At 36.0% G+C, this 18,925-nt stretch overlaps 2 protein-coding genes across 33 annotated transcripts in view; one reads left to right on the plus strand and one right to left on the minus strand.

The window, feature by feature from the left end:
- The window catches only part of fry (microtubule binding protein furry), a 49,382-nt gene that overhangs the window by 12,868 nt on the left and 17,589 nt on the right, over nucleotides 1-18,925 (minus strand). For all 26 annotated transcript variants that reach the window (XM_089466689.1, XM_018006405.2, XM_089466710.1 and 23 more), the window contains one exon: nucleotides 18,528-18,691. In XM_089466689.1, coding sequence (XP_089322815.1) covers nucleotides 18,528-18,691 — 164 coding nt within the window. The remainder of the gene's footprint in view (nucleotides 1-18,527; nucleotides 18,692-18,925) is intronic.
- On the plus strand, nucleotides 47-16,371 carry CNMaR (G-protein coupled receptor). 7 transcript variants are annotated; one of them, XM_089466715.1, is made up of 8 exons: nucleotides 47-737; nucleotides 1,373-2,060; nucleotides 6,506-6,648; nucleotides 6,811-7,010; nucleotides 7,375-7,496; nucleotides 9,320-9,438; nucleotides 9,652-9,719; nucleotides 15,387-16,371. In XM_089466715.1, the coding sequence occupies exons 2-8, from the start codon at nucleotides 1,395-1,397 to the stop codon at nucleotides 15,482-15,484; spliced, it is 1,416 nt and encodes a 471-aa protein (XP_089322841.1). In that variant the 5' UTR covers nucleotides 47-737; nucleotides 1,373-1,394; the 3' UTR covers nucleotides 15,485-16,371. The 7 variants fall into 7 exon arrangements, with proteins under 7 accessions (XP_089322841.1, XP_017861901.1, XP_089322843.1 ...); XM_018006412.2 differs by having other exon boundaries at nucleotides 56-136; nucleotides 15,387-16,370; XM_089466717.1 differs by having other exon boundaries at nucleotides 58-132.

Genomic DNA, 18,925 nt, shown 5'->3' on the forward strand with positions numbered 1-18,925 from the left:
AAATGAACCGAATTGCTTATAAACTCGTCTCGACCAATGTCTCGGCTTAGTTGCGCGCGTATTGTCCTGCAGGCCGGATGCCCTGTCAGCGAGTCGGAATCCCCTGAGCCCAGCAACGTAATAACAAACGCCGTCGGTAAAATTCAGCGAGCCCCATTGAACAATTAATAGACTAATAAATAGCGCAAGAAAAGAGCACACAAAAAAGAACTTTAGAGCCAAGCGGAAAGTTTGTCAAACTTTTATTAAAAATCAAAAACTTCCTTGAACACTTGTCCGATTTCAGAGCGTGTAAAAAAGTTCCTCGAACAAAATCAAATTAAGAAAAAAAAATTACACAAAAAATAAAAGTTAAAATCAAACGTTAAAAAGTTAAGAAACCATTGGAAAAAAATAACTTTGATATAATAATTTTTTGCTGATAATAGCGTGGCACTTCCTAAAACTTGAAATGAACAAAATTTATTTCGTATTTGACGACGCGTGCAAAAGCAGAAAATTAAATAGGCTCAACTATATATATAAGTTTTTTTTTTTAAGAAAAAATAACTAAGAAACTTTTACAGAACTTGAAGATGCAAAAAAATTCTGTTAAAAGTATTCAAACTTAAAAACTTTCACATTCAACAACTTGCTTTTTTGCTTTGTTACGAAATGAGAGTGAAATGAACTTTATATTAAGTAGTCTATGTAGGGGACTGCCTAGGCTAACTATAGGACATAGGTCATGGCAAAAGGTTAGCAATGCCATAGCCAAGACAATATATATATAAAATATAAAATATTAATTTTTATACTCTGAAACCATTTTCAATGGAAAATCATATTTTTTAGTTTTTAGGGCATATTTCATTTTGCAATCAGTTCTCGAATACTAATCTCTTATCAATATGACAAGTAGAATAGATAGAATAGATAGTAATATTAACTAGAGCATAAGTTTATATATAAACATCTAGTGCTCAGTGAAATAAGCGAGTGCATTTTCTATTTTTATTCATATTTATGTTTATGCAGGGTATATAATCTTTCTTCTTAGCATCTGTAAAGCTTATTATTTTATTTGCCTCAAGTTGGCTGCAGAGCGGAAAAGTTTTTAGCTAGAAAATACACGGAAACTGTGGTCGCAGTAGTTCATTACTTGAAGCTCGTTGGAAATTTTATTTATCTCAAGTCCAGCAGAAAGTTGAGTCTTATTAAATTTGCATCTGTTTTGGTTTCACTGTGCCGTGTAGTAAAAGGGAAATTGAAAACTAACAACAACTAAAAATAGTTGCAGCTGCTAAGAAGGAATTAAAAATGCAGTAAAGTCGTATCGTTAAAGAGCCGGGAAAATAGTGTGACTAATGCACACCCACCATTCAATTTGCAGCGAACACAGCTCAAGCGCAATTATGGCTAATCCTTACGAGACAGCCGTGTCGAACGTAAGCCAGGACATATCAACAACATCCACATTGAATGAAACGTTTCTCGACTACGCTGCTGCGGCAGATGACAGCAGAAATGCCAGCGGCGACATGGACATGGACTTTATGTCCGTCGAGGATGAGGAAATGCTGCGAATCGCATACCTCATTGGCGATATTGTGAATAGATATTACGTGCCCATCATCTGCTGCACGGGCAGCATTGGCAACATACTCTCCGTCTTTGTCTTCTTCATGACCAAGCTACGCAAATTATCGTCGAGCTTCTATTTGGCCGCATTGGCCATCAGCGATACCTGTTTCCTGTGCGGCCTATTCATGCAGTGGCTCAACTTTCTCAACGTGAACATCTATAATAAGAATTATTTCTGCCAGTTCTTCACGTTCTTCAGCTATTTGGCCAGCTTTTGTTCGGTGTGGTTTGTTGTTGCCTTCACCGTCGAGCGTTTCATAGCGGTCATGTATCCGTTAAAGCGTCAAATTATGTGCACCGTACGTCGCGCCAAAATCGTTCTATTTGGCCTCACACTCGCTGGATGTGTGCACTGTGTGCCGTATATATTGATTGCCAAGCCTGTCTACAGTCCCAAATTGAATGATACCATATGCGATCTGAACACCTCCTATAACGTGAGTAATACTTTCACACTACAACTACAACAGCGACAAATTACGACAGTTTACCTCACCAGGCCTATGAATGTCAGTTGACTTCACACACTCACTCATTCATTCACACATTCATGCACCCCACATTCATATCCATATCAAACATGAAAAGCCTTTCTATTGCATATTTGTAATTCCAGATACTGGTCTCTGAACGCTTTAAGTGGGTTGCCATTGGCAACTGGCAGCGACTAGTGCCAAGAATGTTGCAAGTGAACGACCAACAAAAGGTTGCCACAAAAGCACAGACTACGGCACATCCTGTCGCAAATTCTCTGAATTCACCATATGCGCGAATCACATATTCAAAATGCTTGACTTTGTTTGTTCTTTGTTATGCAGCTTCAGTCTATAGAATTTATACGATTTCGCACATTGCTCATAAATCAAAGAAAAAAAATTTGAAGAAATATAAAAATAAGGAAACACTTCATGCGTGGCCCAACCTAATTAATGTGATTATCAATGATATATTGAAATTCAAATTCAGGTAGCATTTACTGTCTGTCAAAAGTAGCGGATATTTTTATGAAATATTCTAGTTTTCTAATATTCATATCAAATGTATAAAGTTTACACTCGAATTGCTACCCTTTGCTTAACATTCCGTGTAGCTCATAGGAGGATTTCAGAATCAATTTAAGCAACAGTTTCAGCAAATAAACGAATTGCCAAGCACTTGTCCGATATTTTTCTCTTCTTTCATTTCATTTCCTGTCGAAAACATTTCTGTTCTCTGCTGTCTTTTTTTACTGCTGCTGATAAGACTCTTATCGCTTAATATGTTAAATCGAATCGAAAAAACTCTTTGTCCGCTGAACACTGAATGTCAGGCACTTAAATTAATAGTGGCACAGTTGAGTGGGCAACCAACTAAAGAGGAGATCTTTAAGTTTGGGTAAAAAACGGAACATGTTAAGAGTAAGCCCAAGTGCGTCAAGTTGTTGCGGTCACACAAGAGGAAAAAAACCAAAATACAAAAAAAAAAAAAAGGAAAATAACAATAATGACACTTGGTAAACGTTACCAATTAATCAAACGCACAGTTTATTTAGCCAACTGCTGAGTGAGTTAGGCACAAATTGACAATTTATTAAGAGAGACAACAAATTAGAGGCACAAATGTAGCCCACAGAGCAGCAGCATGCCATCAAAGGCCAAAAGACTGGGATCAAGCCTCAAATAAGTTGGCTACGAATATGAAATACCTTGGAAAGGTTTAAATAAAACTGAAGTCTTTGCCATCCACATACATATATAAAACTAATGTACTGCTTAGACTATTCTCAGAATAAGCCACCTCATTAAAACTATCCCTCACCCTTGAGAGTTACTCACCCTTAAGTTACTCACTCCACTGGCCTACCCTCTACAGGGTATACAAACGCGTCGTACGACAAACCGCAGCTAAAACTAAGGCAAACAATTTCTTTTTTAACCACAACGCAAAAGAAGAAAGTCAAACAATTGCTACGCAAGCCAGAGCCCTTGGGCTAGCTATAGGTGTGTCCGATTGTCGAACACGCGCACCAAAAAAAAAAAAAAAAAAAAAACAACTTCACTCACCCACACACACAAAAGAGGTAGAGCTGGTAGACACTGCCCAATAAAAACTTCCCAGGGCAATTCGTTAAATCTCAAATTTCTATTTACAAAACATAGTTTATATATGTACATATATTGGATATTGTATAGGCCACTCCAATGGCCAGGGTACAGACCCTGAAATTCGATGCTAATTTTCAGACAGTGCAAGTCAAACAAACAGAAAGAAATGTCTACCTTTAAAAGTGGCATGAAACAAAAAGTAGCAGGAGCAGCGATCGTAGCTATTAGCCAAATTGGACGCAGCAACAACTGAGCCGTAAAGTTGGCAACAAAGCCGCGCCTATCAAAATGATAAAGTGTCCCGAAATTGTCGCATTGTCAAGAACAATACGTTGTATATATATATATGTGTATATGTATATACATTTCATGCATTCAAATCCAATCAGTAACGCCAAAATAAAAGAGAAAATAAAATGAAAATGAAAATGAAAGCACAAACCCTGCCACTTGCTGCTGCCGTTGCTTGGCGAACGTGTCGTATGAGTGATGTGGACATATACTTGTCCTTTTGAACGTCTCGCTTGACTATGTTATTGAAAACTTGGTAGATCGATGGCTGTACGTGGGCATTGCCAAAAATATAGAAAAGTGAGCATAGATTTCTGGTCGGGCGCAAAAAAAAATAAAATAAAAATCGAAAACACTTTTCATTTTTCGTCTGGCATGGTCTGTATCTATGCCCGCATTAAAAGCAGCTGCTGTTACTGTTCCTCTTACTCCTGCTTAAGTTACTTATTCACTGAATCTGCACAAATTGCACAGGAATTTTGGCCATGTGCCGGCCAGAGCACAGGCGCTGGCCCAGGCTCGCACGTAAATGAATTAAATTAGAGGTAATTGTTAGTAAGTACATTAGAAGAATATATAAATAGTCTGCATTAGCAAATGGCCCAAGAAATATGTTCCAGAACGAAACATAACGAGCTGTAATTAGGCCCACATATTTGAAAAGTGCGTGGGACATTAAGGCAGCAAGCAGACTCCGAAAATATAAAGTTTTGAGCGAGGGAACCCCTCTCTCATTCGGCGAATATGTTTATTCTAGCCAGTCAAGCGCTCTTGTCATGCGAATCAATTAAATTTGCTATTTTATTTAGCCTATTAATACGACACGCTTTGGGCGACTCTTGGTCAGAAAGTTGTGTACATTGAAAGCAATTCGATGTTGTTTTAATCACAGCTATATTTTGCAGAGTCATGTTAGATATATAATATATAAATATAGATATACACATTTAGTCCCACTGGCTCTAAATCAATCAAGCTGCTGCAAGGCCACACAGCCAACAGTCACATGGCTTAGTTTATTGTCAACCCAGAGAAGTGTTTGATTAAAATTGCGACTTGTCAATGGGTAAAACACAACTGTTGACAATTTCCAGCAGCAGCTGGTCAACTGCAACATATTTGATAGAATAAATATGTAATCCATGTATACGGAAAAGAAATCCAATTGAAAGTTAGCTCCGACACTCTCTGAGTGGGCCCGCCCATCCACCCAAGGCCAATGCCACAGACAAATCAACCAATGCTACAACTGTCTTAGCTTCATCCAAATTGGAAAATTAATACAAAAACTTGTAAAAGGATATTGCAAAGGAATTTACAGCATATGCCACAAAAACAACAAGAACAACAACAAGAGCAACATAAACAACATCAACACTGAGAATTGATTGGAAATTGAAGAATTATTATGCTTTTGATCGATTCAAGCTAAAAGCAATTGCTGAATTTCCCCAAAAATTGAAAAAGGCTCAGGAAAATTACTTTAACTAATTGCATTTCGAGCCGTATCGTGCTCAATTCATCACTAAAAATAGCTGAATGTCCTAAGGTCATACGTAATTAAAATGGCTTACACAAAGGAATCCAAGAATATTATCTTACATTGCCTCATTACGGCCCTTTGGCAAGATTTGCAAGCTGATTCTATTACCTGTAGCATTCAGCACTCAATTTCCGTGCAATATATATTCATTAATTACATCCGAGTGTTAATTGCGTACAATTGAGTAAGTGTTTATTAAAAAACATTCTGGCATTTTAAGGCTGGTAAATAATTTAATTCGGATAATTGTAGCAGCCGATATACTTATTTTAATTAATTCAGTGAATTAACCATATTTATTTTTATTGCTTCACATTTTTTTTTTTTTTTTTTTTTTGGCGGCTTAAAGGCAACCCAGAAAGCAATTAAATTAAACAGCATACAATTAAAATTTTCTGGGAAAGGACTCTTCATCTGTTTGAAGAGGTATTAAAAATAAATGGCAGATTAAGAAGGAACAAGTTGATTAAGAGCTCAGATTAAGATGCTCTAAATAGAAGGAAAGGTCAAAAAATCATTTGGAAAATGACTAAATATTTAAAAAATAGCACTTCTTTTAACCTTATATTAAATATCCGAAAAGGGAACAATTTAGCCAGAAATTCTAATTAAAAAGTTCAATTTTTTTTCGCAGCTAGTTAACAATATTCATTTACTTTTCTCTGGAAACCTCACATAAAATAATCGCATTTTTAGCAAATACTTTCGAAAAACAAACTAAAAAACTAAAAAATGTTCTAGTTTTCATTCAGTTTGATGCAGCTTTTAATTGTTTTTAAGCCAATGCAATTCGATTTGCCAGCACAGTCGCACAGCTGCAATTACATTACGCATACGCCTCGTCAACCCGCGCCACAATCCCAATTTGATTAGGGCCACATACACTCACCCACACACACACACACACACACAGACACACAGAAATGGCATACGTATTTCTAACGAAATTTGGATTTTATTACAGGAGCAACTGGCTTTATTCAACTACTGGGACTCGATTGTAGTCTATGCGGTGCCCTTTACAACCATCACCGTGCTGAACACCTGTACGGGCTGCACCGTTTGGAAATTTGCTACCGTTCGACGCACACTCACAATGCACAAAATGTGAGTTGGCATTGTCGTTGCATTTGATATTTATGATATATGATTCCAATTTCACAAGAATGCTGTCCACATCAATAACAAATATTATTACATTTATAAGTACAAAAGTCCAATTTTAATCTAATCAAGTATGTTTTCCTTTTGTTACACGCAACCCTGCAGGAAACCTCAGATGACAAATATGCCAGCGCATGCAGCTTCCAGTTATCGCAGTGCAGCATCGTTGAAGCGTCAAAAATCAACGGGCATACACCCGAGTGGACAGCACAGTGTATCAAGGCAAACCGAACAGCAGCAGCAGCAGCAACAACGGCAGGAAGTCAGGCCTCAACATCATTGCGAGATAGCACAGAAACCATCAGGTGGGTAACGGAAAGTTTTGTTGCATTTGGTTGACAAGACCACACAAAAGCAGCTTATTTGTAAGCACAAGCTGCGAGGCAGCAGCACAAACACGCACACACACACACACACACAAACACACACACACACACATTGACAGACTCATGCACAACTGCAGTCAACTTGTTGGCAAACTTTATTAACTTTGCTGCACACAAATTTCCCACAATTAATCACGCTTGAGAAGCAGCGTGAAAATGCCAACTACTTAAGAGTTCCATTGCGACTTGCTGGGCAAAAAAGTTGGACTTAAATAAATGCCAAGTAATTTACGCATTTCATCATATCATATAACTAATGTGACACTTTGACTTGATCTTGCAGGACGTCGCAAGGTGCAGAACTCATCCCAGTTGAAGGTAACCAAAATGTTGCTTGTCGTCTCCACGGTTTTTGTCTGCCTCAATTTGCCGAGCTGCTTGCTGCGCATCGAGACCTATTGGGAGGTGAGTTTATAATTATGTGCCGAGCATAGCTGCGTAATAATCGCCAATAGAACTCCCAACACAAACGCTCCGAGCTATCAAAGCATTGCCGCACCAGGTCAATCCTTATTAATATGCATACTTCGAAAATGCCTCAAAGGCTCTTTGATTACGCATACGCCGCGTGTGCCGCGCAGAGTTTAACTTCAAAAACCATCGCCACACGCGTACGACACATTTGATAGACTTAATTAAAGTTGATCAAGCATAACGATAACAGGAAGAATAGCTATATATACACTATATATATATATAAACAATGAAATGTCTCTATATAAAAGCACGCCAGCTGCTCCCATTGCATAAAGAAAGTTTTATGATTGCGGCAACCACAACTGCTAATTAATTGTGTCCTTTACGTAACAGCAGCCCTCACGCTAGATTTATACTTTAGCACTATGGAGACCAAGGGCAGAAAAATAATATTCATTTCATGATATTCTTTGCTGCTTAGTTGAAGTTTTTGGAAGGAGATTGTTTTTATATTTAATGCGAAGATGAAAAGAAATGAGCACACATAATGCCAAATAGTGTTTCGTTAATGAGCTAAAGTTAGTTATAAAATAAGTTCAGAAACTTCTATTTATATATACCCATTGAAAATGGTAATTAATAGTATAATGATTTTGCTAAAACGAGATAATTTAGCCAAATACCTCTAGCTGTCCGTTAGATAAATAAATATGCAAATTTTTAGTTCCGTGAAATATACCGAGCTTGAATTGTAAAATCAAGGTTCCCTACAACTTCAAAGCTAGAGTCTTTACACTTTGCATTGAATCGTTGCTCATTAAATATTAATCAGGGTATCTCCCAGTCACGCACTTCACGATTAGCGCCTTTTTATTTGTATGATATTTTCTATTTATAATAAAGTTCCTAGAATGCCGAAAAAAAGAAAAACAAATTTAGCTGAGTTGATTAAATGTCAGCCACGCTTATGTATATAAACTGACATGCTTGAATGTTTTCAAACGAAGGGGTTTACGCAGCAGCGCACGACAATGCGAAGTGCTTGGAGTATGATTATGCCAGGCTCTGTCTTTGCCATAAAATTATGCTTTAATTAGTTTGTGTACTTTTGACACTTTTGCCTTGTAAAAAAAAAAACAACAAAATAAATTAAATAAAATAAAAAGAATTAACTGAATGACAGCAGATTCTTGACAACACTTTGCAGCATTTAATTATATAAATAACGCTTTAACGGATTATATTTTCCTCAGAAAATTTGTTTACTGGTGTAATGATTTTTCACTGTTATATATATGCATATATATGAATATAATTGCGTATACTCAAATCAGATATAATAATTCGCATGAATAAATTCAGAGACTGTGAAAATTGTTATTTCACGAGACGTGTCGAAATGCCCGAACGGAAAAGTAGCTTTTCATTTTTCATGTAAATTTGCCCTTAGCTATCGACAGCAGGCGATTGAATGAATGAATTGCAAATTGTTTCAGCACGCACGACAAGCATTGCATATTGATTGCGACATCAAATTAATTGAGCGAAAGGGTTTTCCAGCAACAAAATACGCAACCAACTGGAAATGTCGAAATAAGCTCAACAGGTTAATAGACCATACTGAAGCGTGCAATACGAGTCGATTCTCCAAAGAAATATTAATTACAAAGTTATGGCATAAATAGTTCAAAGAGCAGCTTAGACTTAAGCATACCACAAATGGCAGCATAAATTAAATTACATTTTATATAAACACATACATACATACATATAGATAAACTTATATTTTCCTCTTTCTGCTTTCCTGCCAGACACAAACGGACAAAACACAAAATTCAACAATCGTTTTGCAGTACATCTTCAATGCGTTTTTCATTACGAATTTTGGCATCAATTTCGTACTTTATTGCGTGAGCGGACAAAATTTTCGGTAAGTACTTCCAACACAAGGGCTTAAGTACTTTACATGGAAGCCTGTGTGTCTGTTTGCATGTGCATATGGTGTACATATGTGTAAAAAAAAAAGAAAAATATAATTTGCTTTGTTTATTTTACGGTTTCGTTATTTAAATTTTGCACAGAAGATTGGCTTGAAAAGCTCTTAACCGTAATTATCTTTTCTCTTGTTATACATTACATACAGCAAAGCGGTGCTCAGCATTTTCCGTCGCGTCTCGTCGGCTCAACGCGAAGGCATCACTCAAGTGACAGGTAGGTGCACCTGAATGTACACGCTGCCAAATACTTAAGCAAGTGCTCAAGCGTCTCGCATAAGTAAATTCAAAGAAATGAAAATTTTATTGCTCATACATGCAAATAAATGCAAACAAGCAGTGGCAAATCTCAACGGGATGCAGCCAGTGCCTAAAATTCAGACAGCTCACTTATTTTCAGAAAATCAACTTGTTCGATGTGGGAAAGGGAACAAACTGTACATCCGTTGGGTATATGGAACTTAGCTAATATCAATGCAATTACGAATCGAATTGTGTAAAATAACAAATATAAGTAGTAGTAGAAGCAGAAATAGAAGAGTAGTAGAAATAGTATTAATTATAACTAAACAAGTAAGTAGTAGTAGAGCTGAATGCTAAGTAAACTAGAAGTATTAGTAGAATAGTATTAGTACTAAACATAGTACTTCTATGTCTCTTCTACTACTGTAGAATTTGGTACTTTTTGAAATAGTAGTATAACTAAATAAAGAAGTAGTAGTAGGAGTTGGTACTAATTGTACAAATAGTAAAACTAAATGAAGAAATAGTAGTAGAAATGAGTACTAGTTGAAGTAGTAGTAGAACTAAATAAAGAAGTAGTAGTATAAATGAGTACTAGTTGATGTAGTCGTAGAACTAAATAAAGAAGTATGAATACAAATGGAACCGGAAGTTTGAATAAAAGCAAAAGTGGGAATAGTACTAAGAGTTTTAGTAGTAGGCCCCCAATATCAGTAGAAAATCTTATTAATAACATTATAATCGATTCACTCATTATCATACACTTTATTATTATCATATTCAGTGTTATTATTATCACATTATCATCAACAACTTGTTTATCATCATAATAACATAATGGGACAATGATTATAATGTAAACAGAAAAACGGACAGGCCTACATGACTAATCCAACTCAAACCTACGCTTTGATTAAGAATACATTTATATATGTATATTATTGAATTATGTTGCCCTCCCACTGTCACATTAATATTATGCGCTGATTATCCCTATTTTCGTGAAAGAAGGAATTCCCAGAAAAACTTCAGCAGAATTTTATGCTAATCTAGAAAAGAAGCTTTAACTCTTGCCAAAGAAGAAGAGCTTTAAAGGAAGTCAACTACGCAGCAGATAGTGAAACGCCATTGATAGACTCCAATCAAAATGATAAATTATTAAAAGTAGAATACCAAATCGAGAGGAATGACGCAAAGGTCAACGAAGTATGTTATGTTTATATCAGCTTTGTTGTTGTTTCTTGTAGTTTAGAATAACAAACACACACACACACACACACAGAAGATAAAAGAAGCTAACAATGATGAGGGTCAAGTTGGTGTAATTTATTATAAGTACAAATGTCAAATCCATCATCAAAATTATTTCCAGCCAATTCTAAAGACTTATGCAAATAACCAAGTCCCGCAAATGCTATAATTCAATTTGCTTTTTAAGATTTACCTGTTCAAAGTACATTATTTATTTATGCTCAAATTCGAGGCAGTAACAAATTGCGCTCCGAGGCGTAATAATAAAGACAACTTCGCGGATTATTGCATTAAAAATGTATTGTATAAGCCGGTTAGATCATAAATTAAAATCTGAGTGAATCAAATGGCGAAGGCTTAAGCATTTGTGGCTAAATGCACAATTTAAAATGAACTCAAATGAAATTAAATAAAACGTCAGAAGCCGACAATCCAAGCGGGCAAAAACAGTTGAGAGCAAGTCAAGTTGCCAAGGTTAAAGGGATCAGCACAGTCAAAAGGTTTTTTGTATGTTACACACAAATATTGACAGCCTCATCCGCTTGCCAGAGCAGCAGCAGCGGCAGCGGCAGCGGCAGCACCTGAGCAGGTGGAACAACAGTTGGGAATGCGGCTACATCAAATGTAATTAGCGTTTCCATTGTCGCACGACCAACAGAACGTTTTAAAAATCGTGCTTCAGCCTGTTTTATTTACATGCACACACCCACACTCTCCCAACACTCATTCATATTTTATATTTGTGTATACTCCTCCTAGCTTAAGGACTTCAGCCATGCTGCTGCAATAAAGCTTTACTTGTTATTTTTTTTTTTCTGTTTTTTTTTTTTTTTGCGCACGTCAATAACAAGTGTTTAAACAGTAACCAACTCAGCTGTGAGTAAATATCGCACTGCAGAATCAAGCATAGACAGACAGCTCGTTGTTAGCACTTGGCAATTATAAAACAAATATTGATTTAAAATTTGTGAAGTGATTTGGCCAAGCCAAGGCAGCGTCGCAACGTGTTTAATTGAAAGCTGATTAGACAGGTGCATCAAAATGTCAGCCTAATGAGTTTCAAAGGCCAATAGGGTCTCTTAGAATCGCAGCATTTAATAAGACTCAATTTAAGCATCTGAATTCCAAGAAATACGAGCCTAGAAATATATTTTTAGCCAATTCTCATTTGAGCAGCTCTTAGCTACATTCCGGTTTAATGTAATGAAATTTGCTTAGGCGCCATTCAGGCGTTATGTGCAGGACTTTCTCGACTCGCGCTAATTGAAAAACTTACTAACTGATTTAACGCTTACGCTTAAAGGCGTTAGTATTGAAACAGATTACATAATACAGCTGCAGATCCACTATCTAGGCACGCGGGCGATTCGAGCATCATGCTAATTGCATCTGCCCCAATCACTGCCCAACTAAGCTTCAGACAATTTTTGCATATCCTGCACAGCGTTTTAATTTGCTTTCGCACAAAGGAACGCGTGCTCTCCAATTTAATAAGTGTTTGCCGAACGGTACAATTTCAATCATGCGGCTGTAGTTAATTACGACTTTGATTGGCCAACAGTATTCGTTACAGTTTCAAGCACTAACACATTCACAGAGAAACACGCGCACACACACACAGAAACACGAGCACACACACTCGTAGGCAGACTCTATTGTTAAATGTATATAGCTCATACGCCATGTGTGTTACGTGCGTTGCATACAATACGCGAACTTTGGCATGGAAAACAGAGCTTGCTCATTATGTTTTTCATACCCTAAAATGGACAGAGTATGTTATTTTTCTGAATGATGATGTGACAGGCAAAAGTAGATAAGGGAAATTTAAAGAAAATTAACCTAGACGGCTGAAGTCTATATACTAAGATCAGAGCTGCTTACATATTATCAATACTTTTTTGCTCTTAAATAATATCAAGAAAGATTCTAGATCGATATTAATGACATTAGTCAAGCCATTTAAGGAATTCCTGTTTCAATTTATTATATTTAGCAAGCCGGTTCACTGTTTTAAATGCCTTCAGTCAATCCCCTTGCTTTGCAGGACCTTGCAGTTATCTGCTAGTCGAACATTTCTGGCCTCGAGCTATTCTACTTGTTGTGTGTTTGGACTGCTCATTGAATATTGCCAGCGCCTTGGGAGCACTCAGTGATACACAGATTCTGGTGGCAATATCGAGGCCCGGCCGCTTGACTTAACCATTCGAGCTGATAACAAAAATAAAGAAAAGCAGAAGGAAAACGTGCAGATACGCAGATCCTTTATATACACAGATACATACATACACTATATATGGCTGTAGCTCTGTACTTATAAATTAAGCCTAGGCGACTTGCGGTCGTGGCAGCTCTGACGCACATCTCACATTTCACTTGGGGCTTTCATTGAGATGCTTCCTCTTTGAATTTTATGTAATGGCCAACAATTTGGATTCCATTGTTATTTAACTATATAATTCAGAGAAAACAGCACAAATAGTCAGGTGGACACCTAAAGGGCAGCATCATCATTAATCTAAAAATATATATATATGTATACTTCTATATAGATGAAGACAAAAGAGCATTTGTAAGGGAAAGGGCGAGCTTGATTTATGCACTACGATTTACGATATCAGCATCTGGGGGGCTTCTCTCTTCTCAACTCTTTAAAATCTCCGACAATTTATAATTGGCTTTATAATAAATTAATTAAAATCAAGCAAAGGCACAGGCAGGCAAACGCCGTCAGGCTCAGCACCGCTTTCCTTTTTCTTTCATTCATCATACAAAATTATTTGCTGGTGACAATTTTCATTTTATGTACTGCTTTTGTTTTGAACTTCAGAGGCAACAGCGTGAAATTCTTTGCATAGGACGCTTTTTTTCTACCAGACTAAAAAAGTATATTAAAAAATATATATGTAAATATACACATGCATATATATACATATATTATTTATAATCAAACAATAACACACCCAAACCAACAATTTTCATCAGTTGCTTACCAGATGCCAGAATGAGTGCGAATGTGTGTGTGTATTTATATGTTTATCTACGTATGAATATGTATGCGGGCTAGCGTGTGCATGATTGATAGGCAGAGATTGTCTAGAAATTCAATACGCCCAAACAAAAAAGAAAAAACAAAAAAATTACATTGTCAACAACACCCAACAACAAAAAACAAAACTTTTGCAAATTTTGTTGACAGCCTATCAAATTTTTTCACATTAGTTCAAAAATTTTTCAATTTATTAAAAATTGATGAGCGCGTTAATGCGCCAAAGCACAACAGATGAGCTACTTGAAGAAAGTTGGCGAAAACAAAAGCAGTTATAAAACTTGTTTGCTATAAAAATCGAGACGATAAAGTTTCAAGAAAAGATAGTTAAAGCTGATGGATCTGTTAGCATGGCAATAGCTTCAAACATAAATCTGTTAATATTGAGTATTTAATGTTGGATATGATAGATGATTTATGCATATATTTTGATAGATCAATATAGACATAAATAGTAAGAGTTTAGCCAGAACTTCTGAATATTGATAACTGTTTTTATGTGGAAGATTTCTCTTAATGAGGTGCTCATTGCTATGAATCGCTCATTCAGTTTATTAGGCACACAATGCTGGTCAAATAGCGCACAGTTGTATGCTATACTTTATATACAAAGACCTCAAGATCTGCTGTGGTATAAACATCAAAATTTGCAGCGCTACGTTTGCTCTGCGCTGACAGCGGCAAATCCGCCGTAAAGGGTCTCCAAAATTGGGCTAAAATTTAAAAAATGAAAAAAGAATTTTAGCCCAATTCTGAGCTAATGCAAATACAAGTATAAATGGAATCGCGGCAGGTAAATAACGACCGTGAATGTAAATTAAAAATGCAGAGAAAAAGGTCGAAACTCGGGTCCAAGTTCATCAAAAAGTAGGCAAAAGAAATAGACAGCTAGATAATTGAATAATAGCCCATTTTATGAAAAGTAAATAAATATAAATGAAAACTTGACTGGAATTTGAAGGGAAATCTTCAAATTCTCGAATACGAGAGAGACTTGCTAAATGTTTAAATACATTTCAAATATTTCTGAGTGAAGGCAGCATAATTAGAAAGTTTATAATTCACAGCAACCAGCTACATGTGGCACACGCAATCACCTGTAAGCACACACAGACACAACGAAACCACACCCACCCACACATTTGCGTACACACACGTTATATATTACGTCAATAAAGTTTTTTAACTGCGCTTGACTGGCAGCAGCAGAGTTCTCCATTTAATGAGATTTTCCCCTCACAGCACTCGCATTTAAAAACGTCGAGACTTACGCTCGCACTATTTTCAACTGTTTAGCACAGGTTTTTCACTTGGTTTTCCTTTCGTTTTTGTCTTTGGCAGTTTCCGAGTATTGCCGCAACACGGGCACCTCGACTAGGCGACGCATGATGACACAACACTGCTGGAACGAGATGCACGAGCTGCATCCACTTAGGTAAACTAACAAACGAAGCAAATACGAAACGAAGGAGAGAATACTCTTCGAAACTGAAAACAAGCGTCAAGCAGTCGGGCGACATCGACTGCAGAATACTCGTTCGTACAGGAAAAACATCTCTCAATTTGCGTGTCCCAGAGAAAGTGTTATTTATAATCTGTATCCATCTTAACTGATTCTAACTCTACAAAATTTTTACTTGCCTGCGATAGGCGAACTTTTGATAAAAAAAAAAAAAAAAAAAACCTAATATACCCAGTGTCTCCCTGCCTCGTAAACGAGCATTAAGAGAATTTTAAATAAAAAACAAATCGAATATCGTATTTCTTTAAGCTAAAACTGTTTGTGATGTTCAAGTCAAATAAGTGTAAAATCAAAAGAAATTTAATTGGAAAAAAACGAAAGAAAAAAACTAAAAACAAATTAAACAATTTTTAATACAAATAGTAACAGTCGTTGTATCTGTGTATATAAAACTACTATGTATACCTGTGTAAGCCAAATTTTAGCCAAACAATTACATGCATACAATTGAATGTGTGCAGATGAAATTAAATTATGCCTAATTTTAATGCTTCAGCTTAATAGCGCTTATTGAATTTTGATTGAATTGATTGTCAAATAGTATTCAATAGTCAACCACAAACACTCGACTCGTTAATAAATGTGCAACAAAAATAAATAAGCTTTGCGATAAATAATTGACACGTTCAATTATTAACTGTACACCAACTATTTAATAACTATAATAAATATGCATTTTGTTCACAGAACTTTCGATTTTTGAATTCGGCCTACCAAAGGATGTGAAATCGAATCAAATTATCAACCATTAAACTGAATTGCGCATCAATTTTATAAGTGGGTTTTTGGGGTTTTGGGTGTGGGGTTTCGGGTTTGGGGTTTTCGACACCGCAATCATTACAAAATACATTTTCAATTTAACATGTTTCATTGACCACATCGTAAGCTGCTGAAATGCGTTCAGTTAACTAAATATTTGGGCCAAACGGTTCGTTCTGCTCCAGGCATAACTATAACAAAAGCTAAGCGGCTTAGTGCTTGGTAATAAAAAAAAGGTCAGCCAAAGAGATTGGACATGCCCTATAAGCCGTGACCCCAACCAAGCGACAGACTTTAAAGACCAACCAAGAAACGAGCAGCAATAACAACAAGCCAAGAGCTACAGACATTATATAAATGTATATCAATTTGAAATTTCCAGCAGGTCGATTCAAGGATTATATGAAGAGCAGCAAAAGCTGAGCAGAAGTCACGCACTCTGGTCATGTTTACGAATTGCTGCTAATTGCCATGACGAATTAACATTCAGGCATTCTAAATCTGCGCGGGGCTTAGCACATTTCAATGAAAATCAATTTTATTAATGCGTCTTTTCATTGTTGACTTAACATACCCTGTAGGCATTAACGACACAAAAAACAACTAAAGTGGACCGATTAGATAATCCTCATAGAGAATATAATATGTTATATTAATAATAACAATGAATTGTATAATAGGGACGGAAATTTTAATTAATTATGATAGCAAAACCTATGCCAGCTAATATTAAGTATACGCATTAATGTTAAGTTATGTAATAGAGAGACAAATCAGGTATTGCAGCTGACATAACGTATACTACTATTAGCTTATATAACATAGAAAAGATATGTTATATAAGTTACTAATGTTTTGGTTAAATATTTCTGATTAATTACAATGTAGAACTTGTCTCTAAGCTATTTAGCAAGAGCAACTGCAAGCTCATTTATATAACTGTGTTTATATAACTACATAATCCAACCACACTATATACTGTCCTGACTATATAAATTCCAAGTCGAGTATCGGGAAAGTCTGCCATAATTTTAAAGAGTTAGCTCTCGTTGGCCACTTTACACTTTTTGGTTTAAAAATAATATTTGCCTTATTCCATATAAGATACACGCCCCGAAAAAAAAAAAAAAAATAAATAAATAAATTTTGCCAACCGCGATGACTTGCTCACGAATTATTTTCTCTTTTTGCAGAACGTTAACATTAATGGTTTAGCGAGCAGTTTGTGCATAACAAATTGCCATAAAATTACACCGGGTTTTGAAATTCCCTTGCGCTTGCACACAAAATTAAATTCAATTCAATCAAATTGACGCAGCCCAAACACACACACACACACTTACATACACACATACACAACAAGTGAAGCAAATAATTTTATGTGGGCTCGAAATTCAGCAGAAAGCTGCTTATATAATGTGTATAATGAAATGGGATATCTCAAGCGTTGCCAACAATAACAAATAACATACATAATACCAACAGAAAAACATGTGTTACATCAATTGCAAACTCAAATCATAAACTATTGCCACAATTGGGGAAGAAATAAAAATAAAAATAAAAAAAATTCAATGTGAATGATTAGAAAGGAAAATTCTCTAACAAAAATAATTCTAAGCTTGTGCAAATTGTTCAACTGAAAAGGATGAAGCAAGAATATGACAAGACGAAGATAGAATACACTTTGTTAGAGAAACATGGGAATGCAAATACATACATAGAGATATCAAAAAGTTTCTCTTAGGCTCTAAAATACTAAAACACCTCTCTTCATCTCCTCACACCTACTTCTGAATATAAGAGATTGTTCTATGAATTATTGCCAATTTCAGCAGAGAATTTCGTATTTTATGTATTTATTTTTATTAAAAACTCTCCAAAATAATTAAGAAAAAACTTACTTTGAAAAACAATTATAAAATTTCCTACAATTATTAAGAAGTGCAACAACTTTTCTGCGTAAAATAGTTTTGGCCATTTTATATATTAAACTACACATATTTTTACTTTTGCCAAGTCAAGACAACAATTTATCGATTCACCGTGAATCGTTGGTATTTTGTATATTAAATTATCCATTCAGTCAGCTAAAAATCATCAGAATTTTATGGCTAAAGCACTTAAATTCAATTGCAGTGAAATTTAATTAAGGTAGATGGAAAAATGCAGGTTGATTTTCTATTGGAGATAATACATACCTTTCTCGTTGTCGCTGTGCAAATTGCCCACGCTGCTGCCAAAGAAGCGTTTATCCAGTATCTGCAGCAGCTGCAGCGCGGTTGCGTGTACCTCAACGCGGGGGCAGCCCGTCATCAGAAGCGTTACGGTAATAACTGACGTATAATGGTCGCATGGATACTCTCTGCAAAACGACAAAGAAGAGATAAACAGAGTGGGTGAGAAAGTGGAAGCAGACACAAAGAGCATATACACATATTGGTTAATGGATTTCATGCACTTCAAGAATTTTGCTTAAGGTATTAAAAGTTCGGGCGTAAGTAAAAAGTTAACTCGGTTGTGGTTTGGTGGTTTCGTTAAGCACCCGCCTTATACCTCAGCTAACGAGCTGGAGCTGGCTATAGTAGATAAAAGGGAC

This window comes from Drosophila arizonae, chromosome 4 (assembly GCF_054131065.1).
Source record: "Drosophila arizonae isolate 15081-1271.41 chromosome 4, UAZ_ARI_1.0, whole genome shotgun sequence".
NCBI lineage: Eukaryota > Metazoa > Arthropoda > Insecta > Diptera > Drosophilidae > Drosophila > Drosophila arizonae.